Source organism: Pteronotus mesoamericanus, unplaced genomic scaffold (genome assembly GCF_021234165.1).
Source record: "Pteronotus mesoamericanus isolate MK-2021 breed Mesoamerican mustached bat unplaced genomic scaffold, CSHL_Meso_final contig_64, whole genome shotgun sequence".
In the NCBI taxonomy this organism is placed as follows: Eukaryota; Metazoa; Chordata; class Mammalia; order Chiroptera; family Mormoopidae; genus Pteronotus; species Pteronotus mesoamericanus.
The window spans coordinates 3,338,982-3,362,758 of NW_026555224.1; the positions used below are offsets into that span (position 1 = coordinate 3,338,982).

The window sequence follows — 23,777 nt, forward strand, 5'->3', positions numbered from 1 at the left end:
TCATTTAGAGTGGAGTCTGTGGGTGAGAAGATGGGTGATTACATGTCCTTTAAGTTTCACTGTTGCGCTGGAGATACACATGACTTCCACATGACATGAATGTGACTGCAGTCAGGAAAAGCTAAACTCTACTTGGCCATTAAGTCTTGAATAATCAGAAGGAAGGAGAGTTAACAGGCGCTGGAAGAGTGGGGGTGGAGGTTTTGGGGAGGAGATAGAAGTTCAGATGGTTCTTGAACTTCTGAATACATCAGAAATCTGACCCTGAGAATTAGCCAGTTTGCAGAGCTTGAAAGAGTTTCTCTGTCAGGACCAGTAAGATACTCATTGGAGAGGCTGGTAGGCCTCGATGATCTGGACAGTGGGGAGGAGGGAAAGTGTTATGAAGAAAGTCTCAGCAACTCCTTTGTAAGAGAATGTGGCCTGGTTCAGTCTAGGGGTGGGGACATGTGGGTGGGCATCCATGTTGGGCGGGTCACAGGTTTTCTCCGCAATAGCAGCAGGAAGAGAAGAGTAAGTTGCTACTATCCAGCTGGGAAAGATACAACCAACCCCATATTCCAGGGAGGTTGAGCACTGCCCCTGCCTCAGTGGACCATGGTCTTATGTCAGGCTTCTGATACTCCCTCCTGCCCCTGGCTGTGCCCTATGTCCTTCGATGCCCAGTGTCCTCAGATTTCATCCAAGTATGAGTGTTTGGATGGAGGACCCTAGCATGATTGGATCTGGGTCTCTGGGAATGTGCACTGTACCAGAGAGGGACAGCATTATGAAGAGTAAAGGCGAGGAGATGTCTTTTGGTCGTTTGGACAAGCTGCCAAAACACAGAGAAGCTTCTTACATAAGAGGGTCAGAAAGGATTTCAGTAAGCTGAGGCTTAGATTTAGGGGTCTTGCTTTTAAGGAGATGGTGGGACAACCAAGTGGAGTCACCTGGAGCCTCAGTTTGTTCTTGTCCTCCTGTCTCATAGCTGTGGTCCCTGCCCATCGTCGTTATAGGGAAAGTCCTGCCTGACAAGAAGGGTGAAGAAGGCTCTCAGAGGCCAACCCCTGCACTGGAAATGGAGCCCCTTTCAGGGCTATAGCTTGTCAACTAATATGCTTGTTCATTCAGTCAGCAAATATTCACTGAGGCCATGTCATGTGCCAGAGACTCTGCCCACGTGGCGATAGCACAGGTGTGGTCTTACTCCTTTCAGTCGTCTGCCTGATCCCCTAGAGGAGTGATGTTACAGACCTTGGCTGTCATATTTATTTTTGGGGGGAAGAGGTCTATGTTTCTTTTTAGTATGCTTTCTTTAATTTTATTTTTTATTTACTTGGCAGATAAAGCCACAGACCCAAGCATGTCAGAACAGGATTGGTCAGCTATCCAGAATTTCTGTGACCAGGTGAACACTGATCCCAATGGGTAAGGTGACTGTCATGCTTGACTCTGGGGGCATCTTGGACTAAGTGCATGCCGTTTTTTCTTGGGAATGTTTAACAGCTAGGCTTTTTTTTTTTCTCACAACCTACTGAGAACATTAGTTTTATAGAGATAGTAAATTCATGTGGCTTTTTAAAAAGCAGAATAGTCATTTTATAACTGGCAATTATTTTTTAAAATTTTAAACAGTATTATGAAACACTCGTACTCAGGAGACCTGAATATTATGGATACAGTTAGCAATATGAAATAGATCAGTGTATTCTCCATAACTTAAATGTAACCTTTCTTCAGAAGAGGCGGGAAAAAGGCAAAATTGCGTTGAATTCTGTTTCCAAAGTGTCTCAATAGGAACTGAAGAATCCAGATGTTTAATCTGCGTTATTACTGACTTTTCACTGGGAAATAGGCACAAAATTTGATCCCACTGTCTACTCTAGCCTTAATCTGGTGACAGATGGGGTCTGTGCTGCTCACTATCTGGCTCCCCAGAGGCCTGGGCATGTCTACTGAGCTTGGAGATTTAAGGGTAGGTGGGCTGGGGAGGGTGATGTGCTTTGGACAGCAGCAGTTGCAGGAAAGTTAGGTGGGGGTTGGCCTCCATGAGAGGTTTGGGAATGAGCTGCATGCCAGTCACAGTCCATCTCTGCTGTGGGACCTGAGCTCCTGGAAGGGAGGTGACTTTATGGAACACACTTAGCCAGATCATTAGGTTTTTCCCTGTCCACCCAGAGTCCATGTGCCCTTGTTTCCTCTTAGCCCCACCCATGCACCCTGGCTGCTGGCCCACAAGATCCAGTCTCCACAAGAGAAAGAAGCTCTTTATGCCTTAACGGTGAGTTTGGACTGTATCCACAGCTCTTCTGTTCTGAAGCCAGAGAGCTGGGCCCCAAGTCCCATTTCAGTGTGGTGGGGAGCCTGAGAGGTGCATCTCACGGGCCATTAGGCAACAGACCACAGGGAGGTTGCGCTCCAATTGCCCCATCCGAGGTCTGTTTCTAGAGAGCAGCACTGAGCCTGCCTTGGGAGAAGGAAAGGAAGGTTTTATCCCCCTTTGTTCTTTATAAACCAGGCCTGGCAATTAAGTGCCCACAGGGCCAGACTGGTGAATAAATGAGCGAGCCACTGGGTAAAGATCAAAATTCTGGAGAGCACATGCCCAGTCAGTGAGGGTGGCTGCAGTGTGGCACCAGCTGGCTATTGCCAGGCGTGAGTTTGGGCCCATTGTTGTTAAGAACTTCCTGTTTTTCAGGAGAAACCATAAATCCAGATTTTTTATATGAATTTTCTGAATGTTTGATGTTGGTGACTTAATTTGAAATGTTAAACAGTAGTGTGGACCAAAGAAGACATGCGTAGGTCCCACTTTTGTACTGCTGGCTTAGCAGTTCACAAGCCTTACATACCAAATATTGTCTCTGAGGGTAAGGGATTCACCTGCCTGAAGGATCTCCTTCAAAGGTGGGGTGACCTCAGGGTACATATCTCACTGAGCTGTTTCCTAGGCACAAACCTGTCAGGTACAGCAAGATCAAATAGGTGCTTTAAAAAAAATCTGAAAATTTTCTCCCTTCTCCCAAACTTAAGTGTCCTTATAGTCTTAAGTAAACACTATCCCTGCTTCCAGCAAGTGCTCATCAGATTTGAGATGAGCCTGGAGCCAGTGATTTTCCCATTCTCATGGGAGTCCTGTGTCTGTGCAGGTGTTGGAGACGTGTGTGAACCACTGTGGAGAGAAGTTCTACAGCGAGGTAGCCAAGTTCCGCTTCCTGAACGAGCTGATCAAAGTATTGTCCCCAAAGGTGAGTATACTGGTCTTGGCTCTGTTTACTGCACTTGACCTAGCCTTTAAACTCCAAACGCAGGCTTGCTCCTGGACAGACCCTGCAGCCTGTCTCAGGTTTGTGAAGGAGCTGAGAGAGGAAGCCTTGCATGGGAAAGCTTTCTTTTCCAAGGTCTCCCATAACCTTGGGACAACCTTGCTGATCCTTGCCCTTCACTGTTAGCATCCTCAAATTACTCTTTGTTTAAAAATGGCCTTGTCCCCCATACCTGCCTTCCTGGCACCCCTCTTAGCTTCGCTATTCTTGGGTAACTGACATGGAGGGAGCCTCGTTGCTTCCCAACAGCTGTTCTCTTGATACCAGTGGTATGTCCTACATCTTAGTTCAGTTCAGTTCTGACACTAACCACCCAGAATCAGTGCAGATCCTATATGTTCAGGACTCAGTCATGCCTAGACTATGCCAAATTTAAACACCAGACACGAGTCTCACTGTTCTTCTGCCTGACCAACTACAAATTTGGGGGTTCCCATGATCACCTCCACAAGGTTCCATAATTCAACAGAAACATTCGAAGAACACAGGAAAGCACTGTACTTATTATAGAGGATACAAATGGAAGAGATACATTGGCCAAGGTCTTGGGGAGAAGGGGAGCAGAGCTTACATGTCTTTCCTTGTGGAATCCAGGCACACCACCCTCCCAGCACATCTGTGTGTTCAGTCAGCTAGCTCTGTGAACCTTGTTACAGACTTTTTACCTGGAGTTCTAGTATGTGGACATGATTGATTAAATCATTGGCCATGTGATTGAACTTACTCTGCGCCCCCCCTCCCTTACTGGGGGTCGAATAAGGCTGCAGGTTCCAACCAGCTAGTCACAGGGTTGGTCTTTCTGGCATAGTCAGTCCCTCCCTTGAAACTAAGTGCCCATCCTGAGTGGTTAGCTTAAACTCAGGTATGGATCAAGAGGGCTCATTGTGAATTAATAAAAGATTCCTATCACTCAGGATATTCTAAGTGTTTTTGAAATGCTATGCCAGGAACTGGAGACAAAGATCAAATATACTCTTTTGTTATTCTACACTCGTCCCAGTCAAAAAATGAGTGTTCCCACTGTCTCTAACCTAGGTCATTATATGGTGGGTTTTAATTTTACCTGTTTTGGAGCTTGACTCCTTGAAACCCAGAAAAAGCCTTTAGTCTTGTGCCCAGTGATATGACCTCTAACTGTGCCTCAGCTGTCAACCAGCCTTGGGCTGTTTTGCCTTTCTGGGCCTCAGCAGCTGTCTCTTTTGCGCTACTGTGGGCTGGGTGCTCTACTAAATTCCTTCCCGCTCTGTAATTTTCTTTCCTGCTTGTTTTCAGTACCTGGGGTCCTGGACCACAGACAAAGTTAAAGGAAGAGTCATGGAAATACTCTTTAGTTGGACAGTCTGGTTTCCAGAAGACATTAAGATCCGAGATGCTTATCAGATGCTGAAGAAACAAGGTCTGACTCCATTACTTACACTGCATTCCCTTTCTCACAGTAGTGTTTCTTTTTTGCTTTTTTTGCGTGCTTTGGAATTTTTTGGTGAAAACTGGATATCTTGTATAGGACAGAGGTGACTGAAACAAGTAATTATCAATATCTGGAAATGGGCAAACCTTTCCTTCTGGTGGGCAGGAGCTGAGCTGTGTTTGAGATTGTTGTTGCTGTGGTTACCCTTGCTATACCAGCTTCAGATTCCTCCAGTGTTAGCTTGTGTTTAGGGTGGGGGCTGATTTGCTAGAGTTTTTCTCTGTATCTGCTTCACTCTTAGCATGAAACCTTTCTTCAGTCAGTACCTCAGAGAGGGTCTTATTCTCTTGCCTTTCCTAACAGTAGGTGGTCCATTATTAGTTGTTACTCAGTGGTGGTGGTATCCTCTCTGTTTTGACTAAGCCTCAGTCTTAGGAAGGCATTGTGTCCCTGGTCTCATGAGAGACAGAGACAGGCAGAGAGACGCAGACACTGACAGCCCCAGAGGTTCTATATCCACTTGCAAAGTTACATATTTGTATGCTATCCATGCCTTTGTGTGTCCTGTGTGGAAACTGGATGTCCATGGTCCCTTTCCCTTGGGCTCTGTAGAGATAGGAAATGGATTCAGGATGGACTGTTTTCCTCTGTCACTTGTACTCAGTGTTTTTAGGAGTGTCGGGGATCCCACTGTACTTTTTGGGCCCTGAGATATGTATCTGCACAAAATGATGAATATTTTTATAGCATGGAATCCTTTGACCACTAGCCATAGGCTCTGGTTCTGGTCTGAGTTGGCTCTGATGTCTTTGTTCTGGTTCCCTGGGTTCTCTGGAGGGAGGATGCTGATTATACCCTGAGTGTGTTCATTAAGGCTGTTGACAATGTTTTCCTAGCTGGACATCAGGAACCAGGGTTTATAAGGGATCCTGCTGAAGTCAGTGGGTACCCTTAACAGTATTGTCATTTCATGAATTGCATGTTTCAGGAATCATAAAGCAAGACCCGAAACTACCAGTGGATAAAATCTTGCCTCCACCTTCTCCCTGGCCCAAGAGTTCCATCTTTGATGCTGATGAAGAAAAGTCAAAGGTAAGGAACTCTTCCCTCACCTTGGTGGCCTACCTGGAATATAATCAGACCCCTTCTTTAGGGACTCCCTTCAGATATCCCTGGAATGTCTTCTGAGCCCTTGAACCAAAGTGCGGGAGAACATGGTAAGGGGATTAGTGAGTTCTCTCTGGAGCAGGTTTTTGAGTGAGGTAGCATAAGGTCTGGGTGTTTTCTCTAGTGTGGATGGTATTGGGGAAGATGTTGGAGAGGAAATAGTCCATCGTATGTCGGTACAGGTCTTTTTAGTGCCAGTAAGCCCTCTCCCACCCATTTTTCTTATACTGCTGAGTCCCAGAATCCTCAGACATCAGTAAGGAGAAGGAAGGGAAGGAAGGTGGTCAAAACCCAGGCCAAGACCTGGGATGATCCTAGAGCAGCAGTGGTGGCAGTGCTTTGGGTCATTCCTGGTCTTGCTCATGAACAAGTTCTGTTAGGTATCGCGCCAGGAAAGCTCCAGGCTGTATGTGTCTCCCTGTGGTACCCATTGCCTTCCAACTGTACCTTTGTCCCCTTGAATCCAGATGTTCAGTGGCCATCCATCCCTGTATGCAGACAAGCAGGGCTCTGCTAGGTTTTGCTGCCTTTCTCTCTGGCTTCTCTCCTGCTGTTTCCTTATAGTTGCAGAGGGTGGAAGGAGCAAGGGAGGAGGTAGGTCACAGACATCTGAGAGAGAGAGATTCCTGAGTCACTTTGGGAAAGCTGCTTATACTTTCTGGGGCTTAGTATCCCCATCTCTCCTGCCATCCATTCAACAAAGATAGAGGGACTCCTATGTGCCGGGTGTTCTGCCGGGCACTGGGAGTCAGATCGCCAAGGTCTGTTACAATGTGGAGTCCATGGTCTGGGGCGACTCAGCACTGTTGACACTTGGGCAAGATAGTTTTCTTGTTGGGGCTGTTCTGTGCACTTGAGGATATTTACAGCATCCCTGGCCTTTACTCACTAGATGCCAGTAGCATCCCCAGTTGTGACCACCAGAGTATCTCCAGACTTTGCCAGATATCATCCTCCGCCTCTCTACCCCATTGAAATCAGTGGTCTGTGGAGACAGTGATAGTGCATGATTGTGTGATTGCAAGGATTTGGTCAGATAATGCATATGAACTCTACGAGCTCCTATTATTAGTGTTAACTTTCCTATTGCTGACACCACACACTGGCCATTTGACACTGAGGGGATTAGTGCCTTCTGTTTCTGTTCACCTTCAGCTTCTGTCAAGGCTTCTGAAGAGCAGTCACCCTGAGGATCTGCGGGCTGCGAACCGGCTGATCAAGAGTTTGGTCAAGGAGGTGGGCGTTTTCCATTGGGTTCTGCAGAACCAGGCTTGGACAGGGGCTGCACAGTGTGTGCGCACACGCGTGACCACGGTATCTGGGGTGGAGGTGAACTCCTAGTCTGAGCTGGGGAGCAGCCATGGGCTTTCTGGGGGCAGTGGTGGTGACTGGAAGCAGAGACCATGCTGTGTGCTTTTCAAGTGCTTCCCTTCAGAAGTGCAAAGCATTTCACAGACATCACTTTCTCAGTGACAGGTATTGTGTGGATAGAGTCCAGGTTTGGGAATCTGTTTTTCAGAGAGTTATGGCTGATGGTACAAAGTAGTAGCTTGCCAAGCCCCCAGCTCTCGTCCCCAGGAACCCTGGCTTTGAGGACTTCCTTCCCCTGATAAGCTAACACTTCCTCCACTCAGTGTTTAGTGAATTCCCTGAGCTCACTCCGCACAGTGCGGTACCCACTTCTCACCCCCTGTTCAGGCTTTATCCAGGACTCTACCCCTCACTGCCGTCCTCTGCATTTTCCCACAGGAGCAGGAGCGATCAGAGAAGGTGTCCAAGAGAGTCAGTGCTGTGGAAGAAGTACGGAGCCATGTGAAGGTGCTGCAGGAAATGCTGAGCAGGTACCGCAGGCCAGGGCAGGCCCCACCAGACCAGGAGGCCCTGCAGGTACTCTTCTCTAAACATAAAAATAAATAAGTAAAAAATTCAAGAGCAACTGAGTATAACCGACATACTAGAAAGTGCACATACTTACAGTGTACCTGATATGTGTTGATGTGTCCATCTGTGCAGCCGTTGTCACAATCAAGAATTGTTTAAATCCTGGATGCAAGTCCCTTATCAGACATTTTTCTCACACTCTGTGGGCTGTCTTTTCACTGTCTTAATTGTATTTTGAAGCAAAAAGTTTTTATTTTGAAGTTGAATTTGCTGTTTTTTGGTTGTTGTTCCTGGTGTCTGAAGTCGTATCTGACACCACTGCCTGCTGGGTGGCCACTCAGTCTGTCTGAAGCTCTGCTCGCTGCCCTTCTCTGCGGGCTGCATCCTTCTTCTCTGCATTCTAGCTTTTTATGCATCACTGCACAGAAGAGGCCCGTCAGAAGTTTACCTGTCCTTCCATTTCACAAGGCTAGCAGAAATGAACGAGTCTTTCCCAATACCACATTGCTGAGAGAAAAATCTGTTTGGCCAGTGTGACTCATGTATCTATCTACTGGGGTCAATCAGCTGTGACTGGGATTAGGCAGAGTTATAGAGGAACCTGTGCTGGTCTTTCTCTGTGGCTGGAGGGGATTGTGCTCAGAAGGATTGGGAGCCCAGGCCAGGAAGACACTGCAAAACTGATCTGTGGTGAGGTTGTGTTACCACACCATTTCTGCATCGGGGGTGGTCCTGCCGTGGCACAATCCAGGACCTTTTGCATGTTAGGCAATCTCCAAGTTCTTGACCCCTGCAAGAAAAAATTTAAGACAGGAGTCCAGGTGAAAGTGAAAGTGAATTTATTAAAGCTTAGGATAGTCAGGCAAAAGAAGGATCCTTGAAGACAGAATCAGGGGTGAGCCTAGGACAAGCTGCTGCTGTCCACTGCTTCCCTGGGTGCAAGTCTTATAGGAACCCTTAGTGCTTAGGATAGAAGAAGCAGAGTACACACCTGAGGAAAGTGGGGCTTGAGCATGCTTCAAAGAAGAGCGTGAGCTGGTGTTTTTTGTCCTGAGGGTTTTATCTGTTTTCTGTAGGTGGGAATTTTAGGGGAGATCCCAGGGAGGGTCTCAAGAAAATATTCTTTAGATTTCAGGGGTGTGTCACTTTGTGTGCTCTCATCTATTGAAACGAGCATATAATGGGGTCTGAGGTCATTTTCTTGTCAATTTTATCTCTATCTTGGATTAGTGTGGATCTATGTGGTTTTTGTTGTCTACCTCCCTATGATGGTTTAAACCATCTGCTCTTAGGCATCTTCAGTTAGGGAGGGTAGGGTCTTGTGATTTATTAGCTGGCTGTTAGTTAATTGCTCAGCCATTCCAGCCCTTTGTTTTAGCCATTTGTCTCAGTTTTCCACATTCCACTTGCCAGGAAATTTTCCAATTTAAAAAAAAATATTTATTTATTTTTAGAGAGAGGAGAAGGGAGAAAGAAAGAGGGAGAGAAACATCAATGTGTGGTTGCCTCTTGTGACCCCAGCTGGGCATCTGGCCTGCAACCCAGGCATGTGCCCTGACTGGGAATTAAACCAATGACTCTTCGGTTTGCAGGCTGGCACTCAATCCATTGAGCCACACCAGCCAGGGAAATTTTCCTATTTTTTTATTAACGTGCCTCACTTGTATCAGAGCCCCTCTGGAGGGTTGTCATGTTGCTCTTTTAAACAGCACAGTTTTTCCTCAGCCAAGATAATAACCAGCTATGAAGTAGGAGAAATGCAGCAGGAAACAAAACTTCATCCTTACAATGGATAAAACTGATGTTGGAAAATGTGGTATATAAATATTGTCCTGTAGCTTCCTGATACTGAACCCTAGAATCAGGCAGGTTTACCTGCTACCTAGGATGTTGCTGGCACATCACTGTCTTTCCCATTAGGGGTTTCTTCTTTAACACTTAGATCAGGAAGGAGCAGAGCTGAATGTGGGCTTCCATATACTATCAGCAGGTAGCACTCAAGAGCAAAGTGGTAAAAACAAACAAACAAACAAACAAACACCCACAAAAGAACATAGAAGAAGAGCAAAGCAGGAGGAAGGGGCTCCTTTCTGCTTCCTTTCCTAGACTCGCCTGTTGGATATATTATTTCACCAGCCCCAGGGAGAGAGGCTGGAGTGTTAGTTAATTGAGCTCCCTTGCAGGGAAGGAAGTTGAGATGTGCAGAAGCTGCATCTCCTCAGCAATATGTGGATGGTGAAATTGTCTGGAGCACTCTCCCTGTGATGCCAGCTATGAGATTTCTCAGATGTTGGGGGTAGGGGAATCATCGCGAGGAGTGTTACTGTAAAGGGAATACTGGCATGAGACAGCAGGTGGATGGGGAGTCCTGTAGGCTTCCATGGGAGGGAGGAGGTGGTCATCCATTGCTAAAATTGTTCTTGCCGAGGCAGGGGAAAGAAGCTTGAAGAAGAAAATGCTGTACATGGACATGGTGGGTTCTTCATGAGCCAAGATCTTTTTACTCTTTTAACTATTGTCTTAAAAAAATTCCCACACAATTGTAGCCTAAACTGTTCTGAAACAATAACTGCCATGTTACTTCTAACCTGCAGTCATGAATTTGGGGCTAATTAAAGAGAACTCCTGAGGCCCAGACCCTGCTGCTTACTTAGGAAGGCCTTTGGGTCTTCCCATGGGTCCTGGGTGTGTGGTGAACTAAGCTATATTTCCCAGGCTGTGTATGAGAGGTGTGAGAAGCTACGACCCACCCTGTTCCGGCTGGCAGGCGACACCATTGATGATGACGACGCACTAGGTAATGGTTCTTTTTTCTCTCGGTGCAGGTAGCACCCCAGGTGCAAAGCAGGCATGCTCCTTCCTTCCTGTTGTGCCTCTGTGGTGCCAGGAACAAGGCAGAATGGACTTTAGGGTTTATGGGGACTGGCTCAGGAAGGACATGGCATAAGTTGACTTAGAACTGCTTTCTAGAAGAATCTCATCTTGAGTAAAGCATCAGCTGGTCTGAAAGCATAGGAAGGGGAGGAAATGCAGCATGGATTGAGTATAAGGGGAAGAGAAGAAAGAGAAGATGATGCTGATGGCTTGAAGAAAGGCTGGACATCCCACAGAGGCCAAAAAATGTCTGTGAGTGGTTATCTTGAAGGTTCCCCCAATCTGAGTGCCTTCAGGGACTGGGTAGGTAACCTATGGAGTCAGGCTGATGAGGAGGGGAAGGGACAGTGGTAGGGAGAGTGGAGAATTTTAATACCTGAACAAGGTAGTAAAACATTTAAAGTTTTTTATTGAAACATCAAAACACATGAAAAAGGAGGAATAGTAGAATAAAATCCAATGTACTCTTCAGCTATCAACAGTGACTGATTTGAGACCAGTCTTTAGATCTTGTTTCTTTTGTACCACTCCCCCCAGCCACCATTCTGTTTTGAAGCAAATTGCAAACATTTCAAAGTAATTACATATTCTGTGTTCAGAGTTCCCTGCCATTTTGCTCTTTAACTGTCTCTTGCTGTTTGCTCCTCTCCTTTTTAAACAGTTTGTTCTAAATCAGATTTAAAAGAAAAGCCATACTTTGAAATTGGTTGATATTTCTTAAGTCTTTTAGCAGACAGCCCCCATTCTCTTCTTACTTTTCACATAAAAAACACATCCTTTCACTTGTAGAGTTTCTCTTGGTCTCAGTTTTCTGATGGCATCTCCCATAGTATTTAGCATGATATTTTTTATAAATCCTGATATTTCTTATAAATTGAATCGGGGGCTTGAACAGATTCAGGTTCAATTGGGCTAGGGGCAAGGGAATGCAAGAATACTTCATAGGTGGTGTTTAGGAGGCCCATGGTGTCTGGTTGGGGACAGGAAGTAAATAGCTGGTTACTGCTGAGGAGTAATCTTCTGACACTTTGGCCTGCATAGCCGCTGGTCCTGTGTTCTTTTTGCTCTCTCCCAGGAGAGAGTTTTTGTGGGTAAACCAGACCATGAGATGCTTGTGTAGTTTTTGAAATCTGGGCATATTTTATACTTTCAGGACACTTTATTTTGGATATTAAATTTTCCTCAGGAATTCTTGATCTGTATTTAGATTTCATAAAGTTAGATTCATGTACCAATTTGTTCCCTTCATACTTAAAAGCTTTTCAATAACTGAATAAAGTACCAAAAATTTTTTAATATTCATATCTACATTGAGAAAACAACTTTCTGTTTTAATTTTAGATTAATTAAAATAAAATTTTAGTTCCTTAGTTGATGGAGTCATATTTCAACTGTTAGCCATCATGTTGAACAGTACAGGCATAGATGGTGAAAAAATTTGGTTCCTCCTATATATTTTTTAAAAATATTGTGGCATTTATATTTTAAAATCTTTTATTTAATTAATTTATTTTTTAGAGAAAGAGAAAGGGAGGGAGAAAGAGGAGGAGAGAAACAGTGATATGTGAGTGATGCATCAATCAGTTGCCTCTTAACACACTCCCAACTGGGGACCTGGCCCGCAACCCAGGCATGTGCCCTGACCAGGAATCAAACTGGTGACCTTTTGTTTGCAGGCTGGCACTCAATCCACTGAGCCACACCAGCCAGGGCCCTCCTGTGTCTTGAGAACTGGAAGTGGGGTTCAGGGACTGAGTGACTAGATCTGATAGAGGGGCTTAATCACATGCTCTGGGTGGAAGGGGCATGGATATACTGAACCTGGCAGAGCCATGTGACAGCTGTGTTGTGGAATGGCTTAAAAAAGACTGAGGTTGTTGGTAGCCAAACCTGGAGATTCTGAGTTTTCTCTCGTTCTTCAGTGGAGATTCTTCAGGCAAATGACCTCCTTACCCAGGGAGTTCTGCTGTACAAGCAGGTGATGGAGGGCCGTGTCATCTTTGGGAACACAGTGAGCAGCACAGTGGGAGACATACCTGTCTCCAGAGGTATGTGCAGAGAACGTCCCCCTTGCCCTCTGCCTTGGTGCAGCCTGAAAATATCAGAAAAGAAATGACTCTCAGAATATTTTGGGTTATAATATAGAAATGAGAAAACTTGCCCTCTTTCTCATTCTTGCAACTGCCACACATGCCTTGATGAGTCGACTGACAGGCTGCACCCCAGCTTTGGCTCTAAACAGAGGCTGGTGGTTATATTGCACCCAGATTCTACTTCTCATGAGTGCTTACTTATGGAAGCTGGAAACCAAGAAAATGATCTTCTTCAGATGGTTCCTGAGGCTAGCTGCATCAGAATCATCTGTAATACTGGTTAAAATGCAGACTCGTAGTCCCTGGTTTGGACCTTCTGACTCAGGATTTCTTAGAGGTAGGCCTGGGTGTTTGCATTTTTATCAAGCACTGCAAGTGATTCTGATTAGCTGTGGTCAGAAGCCTCAAAAGGGCTCTGAATTGGAGAAGACATTTCTGCTATGTCCAGGGTGGATGGATCGTCAGAGGAGGACTCTGGCTGCCGGATGGGAAGGCAGTCCTTTGGCTCCCTCATTCCAGATGCCAGCTCAGGCTGTTTGTCAGGCCTTTTCCCTGAGGTTATTCTTCTGGGGGTGTGTTGAGGGTGGAGTGATATGATGTCTTTTGATTGGAAGGAGGCCTGAGGGAGGTTTTTAAGTGGAGACTTGGCTCTCATTCTGACGGACTTACCTTCCTAAATCTGTTTCTAGTCTTTCAGAATCCACCGGGCTGCATGAGGAACTGCCTGATGGACTTGGAGGTGGACAGTGGATCTGAGCTGGCTGGGACGACCATAGCAGCACCGTCTCTACTTCATCAGGACCTGGCAGCCTTAGGTGCGGGTGGTTGGTTGGGGCTACTCAATGTATAGGATGCTCTTGGCTCCCAGGGAGAGTATGTAAGCTGGTTCCCCTTGGGGAGGACATGTCTGTTTTAGAGGGAATTGTGTATATTGGGAAGCTCAGAGAGGCCCTTCTTCACTTAGTCTCAGATCTGCCACAGATGAGGTGAATGACTGGCTATTTTGCTTTGCCTAGGCTTTCTAAGTGTTCTAGAAAGGCTGGACATGGGGTTGCTCTCCGGCTCCTATCAGGCAGAGTTACTGGTGTACCTCTCTCTCTGTTTCTTCCTTGTAGGAATCAGCGATGCCCCAGTTACCAAGAAGGTAAGGAAGCTCTTCCCAGGGGCCACAGAGAAGAGTGGAGGGGAGGTTCCTTGAACCTAGTTTGAGGACAGTGCTGCCTAGGGGAGGAGGGGGCTACAGCATAGCCTAAGGGGACACTTGCAGACTTAGAAGCCAAAGCCTCTTCCTCAGCTCTACTGTCTGGCTTGAAGCCCCAGGGGGAAGACATCCTTTTCTTCTTGTATCCCTACCCTCTTCAGTAGTATTCTGCTTACTGAAGGTCTACTTGGAGTCATGTTCTCTTGCTGTTTCTTGCCCACCTGCCTCAGGCAGTGAAGTCAGCCTGGGCTGCAGTGTCTTTGGTGGGGTCAGGAGAGCTGTGCTGCAGTGTCACTATAGCTTGTGGTCATTCATGTCCTTTATTTTATTTTATATTAATTTATATTATTATTTTTATAATAATATATATTATATATTATTATATATTACTTTATTTTATTTTATATTTATTTTAATCAATGAATCAGTCCATTTATTTTTGGTGCCCTGACTGGGAATCCAACCTTGCGATTGTTAGCTTTGCGATGGTCACCTAACCAACTGAGCTGCACCAGTCAGAACCTGGCCTTATTTTAGCTGTTCCTGGTTTGGCAGGTTGCGGGGCAGAGCTGCTGTAAGGAAGAAAGGAATCCTGCTAGCACACTGCCAGGTGGTGGTGTGCAGAGCCCGTCGGCAGAAAGGACCTTGCTGGACCTCCTCTCCTCACAGCCACCCTCGGGCCCTCTGTGAGTCTGTGGACAGGAGAGGGTGAGGAGGGCTCCTGTGTGCAGTTCTTGCTCATGGCACCAGGGCTGGGGTGACCCTCAAGTGCAGGCAGAGCCTCTTCGCTCTGGAGGGGCTTCTTTGCTTCCCCTCTTCTCCTTTGACTACCATTGTAAATCAGAAAGAGACACACTTTGGCCAGAACTTCTGGAGGTTTTGTTTAAGCAGTAGCAGCAGTAGATAATGATGTTTTATTGTGTATAGGTTGTTTTTTTATTTTTCTGATTATGATTTAATTTGAAATGAAGCAAAATTTGATCACTAGAGGAACAGTTAATATAAAAAGTCCCAAAAATCAACCCCTAAAGACAATGTTGAATGTTCCTTCTTTGTTTTCTCTCTATACATGTAGTTATGTGTTACTGTCTCTTATTTTTACACAAATGAGGTCATAATTTACAAACTATTCCAGTGTAGTTTTTTTATATCACTATAAAATCTTTATATCTTAAAATGTTTAAGATATGTTAATATCTTTAATATGCTTTCATGTCAGTTTATATAAATTTGTCTCATTCTTTCTAATAGTTATATATAATAATTCATATATACACATATACCTATATTTAATCATTTTCTTATGGATCTTTACATAGCTTCGAGTTTGGAGGCACTTGGGTAGTGGTTGTAGTACAGATTTCCTAAAAGTAGAGGTGCTCCAAGCCGTGAATATGAATACATTTCTCTAGATCCTGTCCCTTTGTCTCTGGAAATATTGGAGCAGTTTGTCTTCTCTCAACAGCCTGAGTGCACATGACTCTGGTGGAGAGAGACAACAAGGTGCTCTAGAGGTAGTAGTGTGCCAGGAGGTTATACTTATTGCACCCAGAGGGGCTTTTTCCAGTTTACTTTCTCTAATAACTCTATAGGGCCAGTCATCATTCTCATTTTGGTGAGTTAATTCTGTCTGGACTTCAGTTTTCCAAAAACATTTTCAATGTATATTGCAAATGGACAAAAGGATAAAGAAGTATGAATGAAGTGGTTCATGTAACTTGTGTTACCATCTTCCTGGTTTACTTCACCCTGGTGATCAGATGTGGGAAACTGAACCTGACTGAGCTACTGTTGTCAGGGACTGTCTGACAGACAGGTACATTAATTACCTTAATAATAATAGATGTCTTTTATTGGGTCCTAATTATGTCACACATTCCCCTAAGTGCTTCTCAAACATTTTTCTCATTTAATTCTTTTGACACCCTTAGAAAACTGAGGCATACGTTAAATTACTTGTATAAAGTCATATACCTCTAAAATATACACATGTACATATGCACATGTATATTTTTCTTTTTTCCTCCTTCTTTTTCTTCAGAAATCCTAATTACATATTCCTGGAATTCTTGCTAGTCTTGATAATTTTTTATTTTTGCAGGAATTATATTCCACAGAAAAATATCCCCAAGGAGGTGCCACCAGGTACTAAGTCGTCTCCTGGTTGGTCCTGGGAGGCTGGCCCATTGGCCTCATCTTCATCTTCCCAGAATACACCCCTGGCTCAAGTGTTTGTCCCTTTGGAGTCTGTTAAGCCCAGTAAGTGCAGTTTCATTCTGATTTTTTTCCTCACTCTCTATTAGATGTCCAGCTTTATCCCCTCTGGAATGGCTCTTAAATTGGGGAAGGTGAGTGGTGGAAATTTTGCCTCGGGGCAAAGAGTAAGAAGGTGACTTGATGTCTTTTAGTTAATATTTTCCTGATAAGTTTTTTCTGTCTTGGGGTGGATGCAGTGAAGGGTATTGGCAGGCAAGATTAGGGTGCTTGAGTCTGCTTAGGGACATGATCATTCATTTGGAATTCAATAAGGGAATGTTCAGTGTGACCTGAAATAACTCAGAAGAGGCAGAATTAGAAGGAAAGGAACAATTTAGTTGTGATTCTCCTCTTCTGGGGATCCTCAGTAAGGCAGGAAAGTAGATGTTACCCCTCTTTTATAAAGGAAAGGAAACTGAAAGCCCAGCTAAGTAAGGTGACTGCTTATGCCCAGTACTAGTATGTGAGCAGGAAACAACTGCACTTTAGATCTGGGGCTTGGCCCTCTGTTATGGGCACAGGGCCCTGCTGTGGCTCGGTGTAGTGAGTTCAGGCTACAGAGGTCCCTGGAACCAGGCAGAGGAAGGTAAACAGTCAGTAAGCAGTGGGAGCCCTTTGCACATTTATTTTGTTAATTTTTGATTTAAAAATAATCCATGTTCAATGTTAGTTCCTTGATTTTGATAATCGTGCTATGGTTTTATAAAATGTTAACATTTGAAGAAGCCAGGTGAAGGGTATATGGGAATTATTTGTTACCTTTGTAACTTTTTATAAATCTGAAATTATTACAAAACAAAGTAAAAAAAAAAAAAAGCAAAAACAAAAATACATGTTCAATTTAGAAGTTTTAGAAAAGATAAATTAGCCCAGAAAATTAAAATCATCTGTACTATTATCTCCCAGAGATGGAAGTTCTGTTAATGTCTTAATGTAGTTTCTTATTTATTTATCCTCACCCAAGGACATGCTTATTGATTTTAGTGAGAGGGAGAGGAGGAAAGAGAGAGGGAGAGAAAAATCAATGTGAGAGAGAAACATTGATTGGTTGTCTGTTGTACCAGACCTGACCGAGGATCGAACCTACAACCCAGGCATGTGCCATGATCTGGAATTGAACTCATGACCTTCCTGTTTGCGGGACGACGCTCCATCCAATTGAGCCACACCAGCTAGGGCACATGTGTACATATATTTTTAAGTTAATTGATACCCTAATATATATAGTGTGTTTTATATCCTGCTTTATTTACTAATATAAACCATAGCACTTTCTTTATCCCTTTAATTGTTCTTCAGAAGTTTGATTTTTTAAAAAAATGAATTCATACATAATACAACTAAGTAGATGTACCATAACTCGGTAACTCATTTATTCAGTTCCTTAACTTTTTTTTAATACTGTGATGCCCCACAAAATTCTTTTTTTAATTTTATTTTTTATTGTTATTCTATTACAGTTATCCCAATTTTTCCCCCTTTCCCTCCTCTTCCCATCCCACCCCCCCGCTCCCACAGTCCATCCCCACACCATTGTCCTTGTCCATGGGTCATTCATATGTGTTCTTTTTATTAAGTCGCTTCCCCTTCTTTACACCATTATCCTCCTACCCCTGGCCACTGTCAATCTCTTCCATGTTTCCATGTTTCTGGTTCTATTTTGCTCATTAGTTTATTTTGTTTATTAGATTCCCCTTATGAGATCATATGGTATTTGTCTTTTACCAACTGGCCTATTTCACTTAGCATAATATTCTCCAGTTCCATCCATGCTGTAGCAAAAGGTAGGAGTTCATTCTTTCTTTTTGCTGTGTAGTATTCCCTCGTGTACATGTATCACAGTTTTTTGATCCACTCATTTACTGATGGGCACTTTGGTGGCTTCTAGCACTTGGCGGTTGTAAATAGTGCCCCTATGAACATAGGGGTGCGTAGGTTCTTTTGAATTGGTGTTTCGGGATTCTTAGGGCATATTCCCAGCAGTGGAATCGCTGAGTCAAAAGGCAGTTTCATTTTCAGTTTTTTTGAGGAAATTCCATACTGTTTTCCATAGACAGTAGACCAGGGTTCCCTTTTCTCCACAGTCTCACCAGCACATGTTTGTTATTTTATTAATAATAGCCATTCTGACTGGTGTGAGGTGATATCTCATTGTGGTTTTAATTTGCATTTCTGATGGCTAGTGATGCTGAGCATCCTTTCATGTCCCTGGACCCTGTGTGTGTCCTCCTTGGAGAAGTGTTTATTCAGGTCCTTTGCCCATTTTTTAATTGGGTTGTTTGTCTTGCAGGTGTTGAGTCATATGAGTTTCTTTATATATTGTGGAGATTAAACCTTTGTCCAGTGTATCATTGGCAAATGTGTTCTCCCATACAGTTAGTTCCCTTCAATTCCTTTCTGAAGGATAATTCGTTTCCAGTTAAAAACGGTGCTATAAGTCTTTGGACACCTATTTTTTTTTTAAACTTTCCTGAACGTAGAAATGATAGGTGTAGACATTTAAACATTTTTTGATCTGCATTGTCAAGCTCCCTGCCAGAAAGTTTACCTTAACCCAATACTCTCAACCATGATCCCTCATGGATATTCTGTCTTTTGATTCTTTGGCAGTTTCATTGTTAGACTATATTTTTATTTATTTTTAACTGTATTTTTATATTTGCATTTTAGTAAGTGATGGTTGGCATGAGACAAAGATTGATTAAAATTATTTTCCAGATTGTTAGCCAGGTGTCTGTTATTTATTAATCAGACACCAGTTTTGAAATATATGCTCTTAATATATTAAGTCCTTACATTTGGATCTGTTCTGCATGCTCTGTTTTATATCATTCTGCTTGAATTGCTGTTTTGTATGTATTTGAGTATTTGTTAATGCAAATAGTGTAGCTCCCCTCCTTTTTTTTAATGGTTAGTCTCATGACTCCCCCGCCCCTCAAATTAGCTTTAGAATCATTTCCTAGCCACACTAAAACAGTCATTTTAGGATTTCTGCTGGAATACCATTAAACCTATTAATTTGAAGAGATCTGCTATCTTTACAGTTTCGCAAAATTAAATATAGGAGTTGTATGTATGTAATCATACACAAGAGATGGGAAAAGACACAGGCTCAAATGTTAGCAGTGCTTATTTCTGGGTAGAATTATTAAGGGTGGTTTTTATGTATTTTCTTTGATATCCTGTATTTTCCATAGTGTTCATATATCATTTTAATCATAATCATGTCTCCTGTTAAAAAAGGCCTTATTTTAAAAAAACACCTGGTAATGTGCCTAGGATGGTTGGATGGTGGGAGGGTCATAAGTGTCCAACTAGAAGCAATGAGGACTTGGATTATGGTAGTGACGAGGGTTAAGTCTAAGAGCTGCTCTGACCAGAGGAGCGACAGCGTTTGGCGAGAATGTACATGTCTCCTTCAGGCTTTGTTGTCTGGAGGTTGTAGCAGTGCTAACGCTTTTGGTTGGCCCTTCTCTACCAGGCAGCCTACCTCCGATCATTGTGTATGACCGGAATGGATTCCGAATTCTGCTCCACTTTTCCCAGACTGGAGCCCCAAGCCACCCTGAGGTGCAGGTGCTGCTGCTGACCATGATGAGCACTGCCACTCAGCCTGTTTGGGACATCATGTTTCAAGTAGCTGTGCCAAAGGTGAGCCATCTGGCCAGCAGAATCTGGTCAGACTCCTTGAGCTTGTCAGTAAAGGCTCTCATTTCTGAGCACCAGGTCCTTTGCTGGGACATTATTTATTAGTTAGGTGTAAAGACAGACTCTTCACTCAAAGTTGTGTAAGATAAGCCCTGGCTGTTATGGCTCAGTGGAATCAGTATCTGCCTGCAAATCAAAGTTGCATAAGATAAAATGGGAACTCTATTGGCTCATTTTACTGCAGATTCCTAATGTCTGGATTCAGGTAGGTTCTTACATGATTGTTTAAGAGTCTGTCTCTTCCCATATCCTGACTTTGCTTTCCTCTTTGGAGCCTGTTCTCGGACAGACTCTCCACAAAGGAGAAAAATGGTACGAGCATCTCCAGAATTACCTGGTCCTTAGCCCTTTACTCTCAGAGAGAAACTCTCCTATGTTATACACCTAAAACTAATACAAAATAATATTGAATATAAGCTATAACTTTTTTAAAAAGATTAAATTAAATACAGAATATGGAATTAAAAAAAACCAAACTCTCATCTGGGATGAAACATGCAGACTGATTGCCCAAGAAAAGGATGGGATTGGCACTGTGGTGTTACTTGCATACCTTGGCAATAACTTGTGTTCAGGGATACGAGATACTCTGGCCAGTTTGGATATTAGGTTTACCTCTTTTCAATGGGAGTAGGACCCCACAGTACAGTAACAGCCATACCAGAATCACAAGAAATGGGGAAGAGGCATGTCCTAATAAGAAAGGTCAAGGCAGACAAAAGTAAAGAAACACATTTTCTAATCCTTACGGTGATCATGCCGGAGCATGTGCTATTGTTATTTCTGCTTTATAAATTACCAGTCTAAGGCTCAGAAAGGTTAAGTATTTCACCTAAGGTCATAGAGCTAGTGAGAGGCAGAGTTAGAATTCAACCCAAGATGCACCTGTGCACAGCATGTGCCTCTCAGAAGCAAACTCTGACACATATCAGATGCATTCTGTATATGGAAGGAGTGGTCTTTTGGATCCTGTCATCAATGAGTCAGGTGCAGTTAAGCTTTCCTATTCACCTACCTTCTTAGCTGTCATTTACTAGGAATGAGTTATATGTTGAATTCCCCGTCCCCCTATAGTCAATGAGAGTGAAACTGCAGCCTGCATCCAGCTCGCAGCTCCCAGCATTCAGTCCTTTGATGCCTCCAACTGTGATTTCTCAGATGCTGCTACTCGACAATCCACACAAGGTAGGTTCTGGTATCTTTGACAACGGGGAGATAGAGCCTTGAACTGTGTGGGGTGGCGGCTTGGTAGGTGGACAGAGGCATATTGAGATCTTGCTCTGAAGTCTGGTGTGGTTGGGAGTGCTGGTGGGTTGGTCCCTGCTAGAATACGTTTTCTTCTGAGGCTTATTGAAAGAAGACCTGTGACCAGATTGTCGTAGCTGGGAACCAAGGGGATGATACAAACTCTTCCTAATAAGAGGAATCCTAAAGGGTGATGCCTGTCTGTTGTCCTCAGCTGGTCCCTGAGCAGTGGTCCGATTTAGGATTGCACAAATGGGAAAGGACTTGCAGGATGTGTGCCAGGCTCCCCTTGTGTTTTAGTTCACCAGGGTCTAGGCCAGGGTGTTCTGTCACAGTTGTGTCAAGCCCTCACCTGGCTTGAGTTAACATGAATACACTGTTCTTTAGTGACTACTGGATGGGGAAAAGCTTTTACTTTGTGCTTGTCTCTCTGTTGCTCCTTACTAATTTACAATGTTATATCTTTGCACAGGAGCCCATCCGGTTACGGTATAAGCTGACATTCAACCAGGGCGGACAGCCTTTCAGCGAAGTAGGAGAAGTGAAAGACTTTCCAGACCTGGCAGTCTTGGGTGCAGCCTAACTCTTGCAAGACACACCCTGCCATTCAAGTTTAGACAGTGTTGCTTGTGCTGTCTAGATAGGACTAATCATGGTGACCTAGTGCAAAGTGCCAAGAGTTCTGTCTTGATTCAGGCTCTGGATGTTAACCACCAACCTCTGACTTGTTCTGCAGATGGAGGGAGGGAGGGATGGGGCGGGGGTGGGGGGAGAGAGAGAGAGAGAGTGTGTGTGTGTGTGTGTGTGTTGTGTGGAATTCAGGGTAGGGAGGAACAGAACTTGGGATATGGGCAGTATGGAATGTGCTAAAGCATTTGTGATAACTGCCTGCTGCAATCATACCTGTTTTTGTGTGTTTGGACACTGATCTCCCTGCTCAGGTTGGATGTTTTATAAGCCAAAGTTGTTGTTTTCATGTATTATCTTTTCATTCATCCACTCTGTGCCTTGTCAGCCTTTGAAAGTCTTGGTTGCTCCCAGGCTGCTACTCTCAGGGACCTTGAAAGGGACCTACCTAGTTGGTCATGAGGCAGAGTATATCTTCTAGGGCATTCTCTTTTTAAGAAAGACCTTGTCTCCATTTCTATTAGAGAATGCTGCTTGCAAGTGTTCCAGAAGATCTAAATGGAATGCTTGTTGCACTGTTTTCCATGTGAGGGGCTGCCACTAGACCAGAGGACCACACTTGGTGGGCCAATCATGTCCTTTACCACTGTGCCTTAGAATCACCCCATAGATGGATCCTCCAGGCCAGAAGGAAAAACGTCCTAGGCCTTATTCAGGCCTCAGTTTCTGTGGGTTGTGCCGCCTGCCTGGGCCCTTACTCAGGACCCTCATCTCCATCCTCATCCTCTTTATAGACATTTACTCAGAGCTGTTTATGACACAGTGCTAGTCATTGTAAGTCATAGCTAACAGGCTCCCCTGGAATGTTGCCTTCACAACCCAAGATGAAGAACTGTGATGCAAATAGATATGAAAAGAGCTTGGCAGTGATTTAAGTGGTGACTAAATACAGAAAGTCATTGAATAAATACCCGTGTACCAAATATACTTTGTGGAGTTTTGAGTAAGCAGGAGCTGCAAAAGCCATTATATTTAGAGATGATGGTCTTAAAGGGGACTGTCATCTATTGAGGAAGTAAAGAAGACTTCATGAAGGATGTGGAATCTTTAAGAACTGTTTCAGTGAAGAGAGAAGCCTTGGGGACCTGAACAATGCTGGAAAAGATACGGATTTTTGTTGCATTCATGGTTTGAAAGAAAATTCAGGTGTACAATCCATACGGAGCACCTACTATGTGCTAGGCACTTTATGCATGTTTTAGAAGTCCTGCTTGGCCTGATTGGTGGGAGGAGAAAGCTGACCTTGGCTGTGATGGCCTAATGAAGGACTTTAAAATCCTAGCCGCTCACCTGTCTCGGTGGGATTCTACCTCAGAAACTGCAAGGCTCTGTTTGGGGCTTTTTATCATGAAACCTGGCACTCTGTAATCTGATCTTTCAACATCTACATCTAGTTGGAAATCTACCAACACTAATTGGTGGAAAAGGTGCTGTAAAAATCAAGGTATGTTAATTTTTAAGCACATGTGAAAACTCATAAATGATGGGGTGATTTCTTCATTTGGCCTAACACACGTAAGTTTCATTTTAATCTAAAGTTACTTTTATGTTCACATACTCTATATAGATTTTATAGGCCCTCGTTATTTCATAGTCTATAATGGCATTGTTGGCCTAGGAAGAATGTCCATCAAAATGCGTGAAGAGCCTTACACCTGGAAGATTCTTATCCTGTTTTCAGAGGGAATGCCTATGTCTGAACATTTCTTTTGTCTTCTGGCAGTTGTACTCTTGATTATGTGGGATAGGAGGGTTGGGGGTGGGGTCCTGAAAGTGGCCCTGGTTTATGTTATCAGTGCCTTCTAATTATCAAGTTCAGTGACCATGTAAGGCTCAGCCTTTATCCTCTTACTCAAGTATTTGACCAACTACTATGAAGCAGGCAGTGTTGTAGGCACTGCATATATGGCAGTGACAGAGTCCCTGCCCTCCTGCGTCTTCCATTCTAG

At 43.9% G+C, this 23,777-nt stretch overlaps 1 protein-coding gene across 1 annotated transcript in view; it reads left to right on the forward strand.

Annotated features, from left to right (window-relative positions):
- The window catches only part of GGA2 (golgi associated, gamma adaptin ear containing, ARF binding protein 2), a 28,605-nt gene extending 6,711 nt beyond the window's left edge, over positions 1 to 21,894 (forward strand). The window contains exons 3-18 of the mRNA XM_054580902.1: positions 1,326 to 1,410; positions 2,188 to 2,263; positions 3,132 to 3,230; positions 4,581 to 4,704; positions 5,705 to 5,808; positions 7,039 to 7,119; positions 7,633 to 7,770; positions 10,480 to 10,561; positions 12,561 to 12,686; positions 13,421 to 13,546; positions 13,847 to 13,875; positions 14,488 to 14,618; positions 16,034 to 16,191; positions 19,670 to 19,839; positions 20,971 to 21,081; positions 21,614 to 21,894. Coding sequence (XP_054436877.1) covers positions 1,346 to 1,410; positions 2,188 to 2,263; positions 3,132 to 3,230; positions 4,581 to 4,704; positions 5,705 to 5,808; positions 7,039 to 7,119; positions 7,633 to 7,770; positions 10,480 to 10,561; positions 12,561 to 12,686; positions 13,421 to 13,546; positions 13,847 to 13,875; positions 14,488 to 14,618; positions 16,034 to 16,191; positions 19,670 to 19,839; positions 20,971 to 21,081; positions 21,614 to 21,724 — 1,731 coding nt within the window. The 5' untranslated portion in view covers positions 1,326 to 1,345 and the 3' untranslated portion in view covers positions 21,725 to 21,894. The remainder of the gene's footprint in view (positions 1 to 1,325; positions 1,411 to 2,187; positions 2,264 to 3,131; positions 3,231 to 4,580; positions 4,705 to 5,704; positions 5,809 to 7,038; positions 7,120 to 7,632; positions 7,771 to 10,479; positions 10,562 to 12,560; positions 12,687 to 13,420; positions 13,547 to 13,846; positions 13,876 to 14,487; positions 14,619 to 16,033; positions 16,192 to 19,669; positions 19,840 to 20,970; positions 21,082 to 21,613) is intronic.
- The last annotated feature ends 1,883 nt before the right edge of the window (positions 21,895 to 23,777 follow it).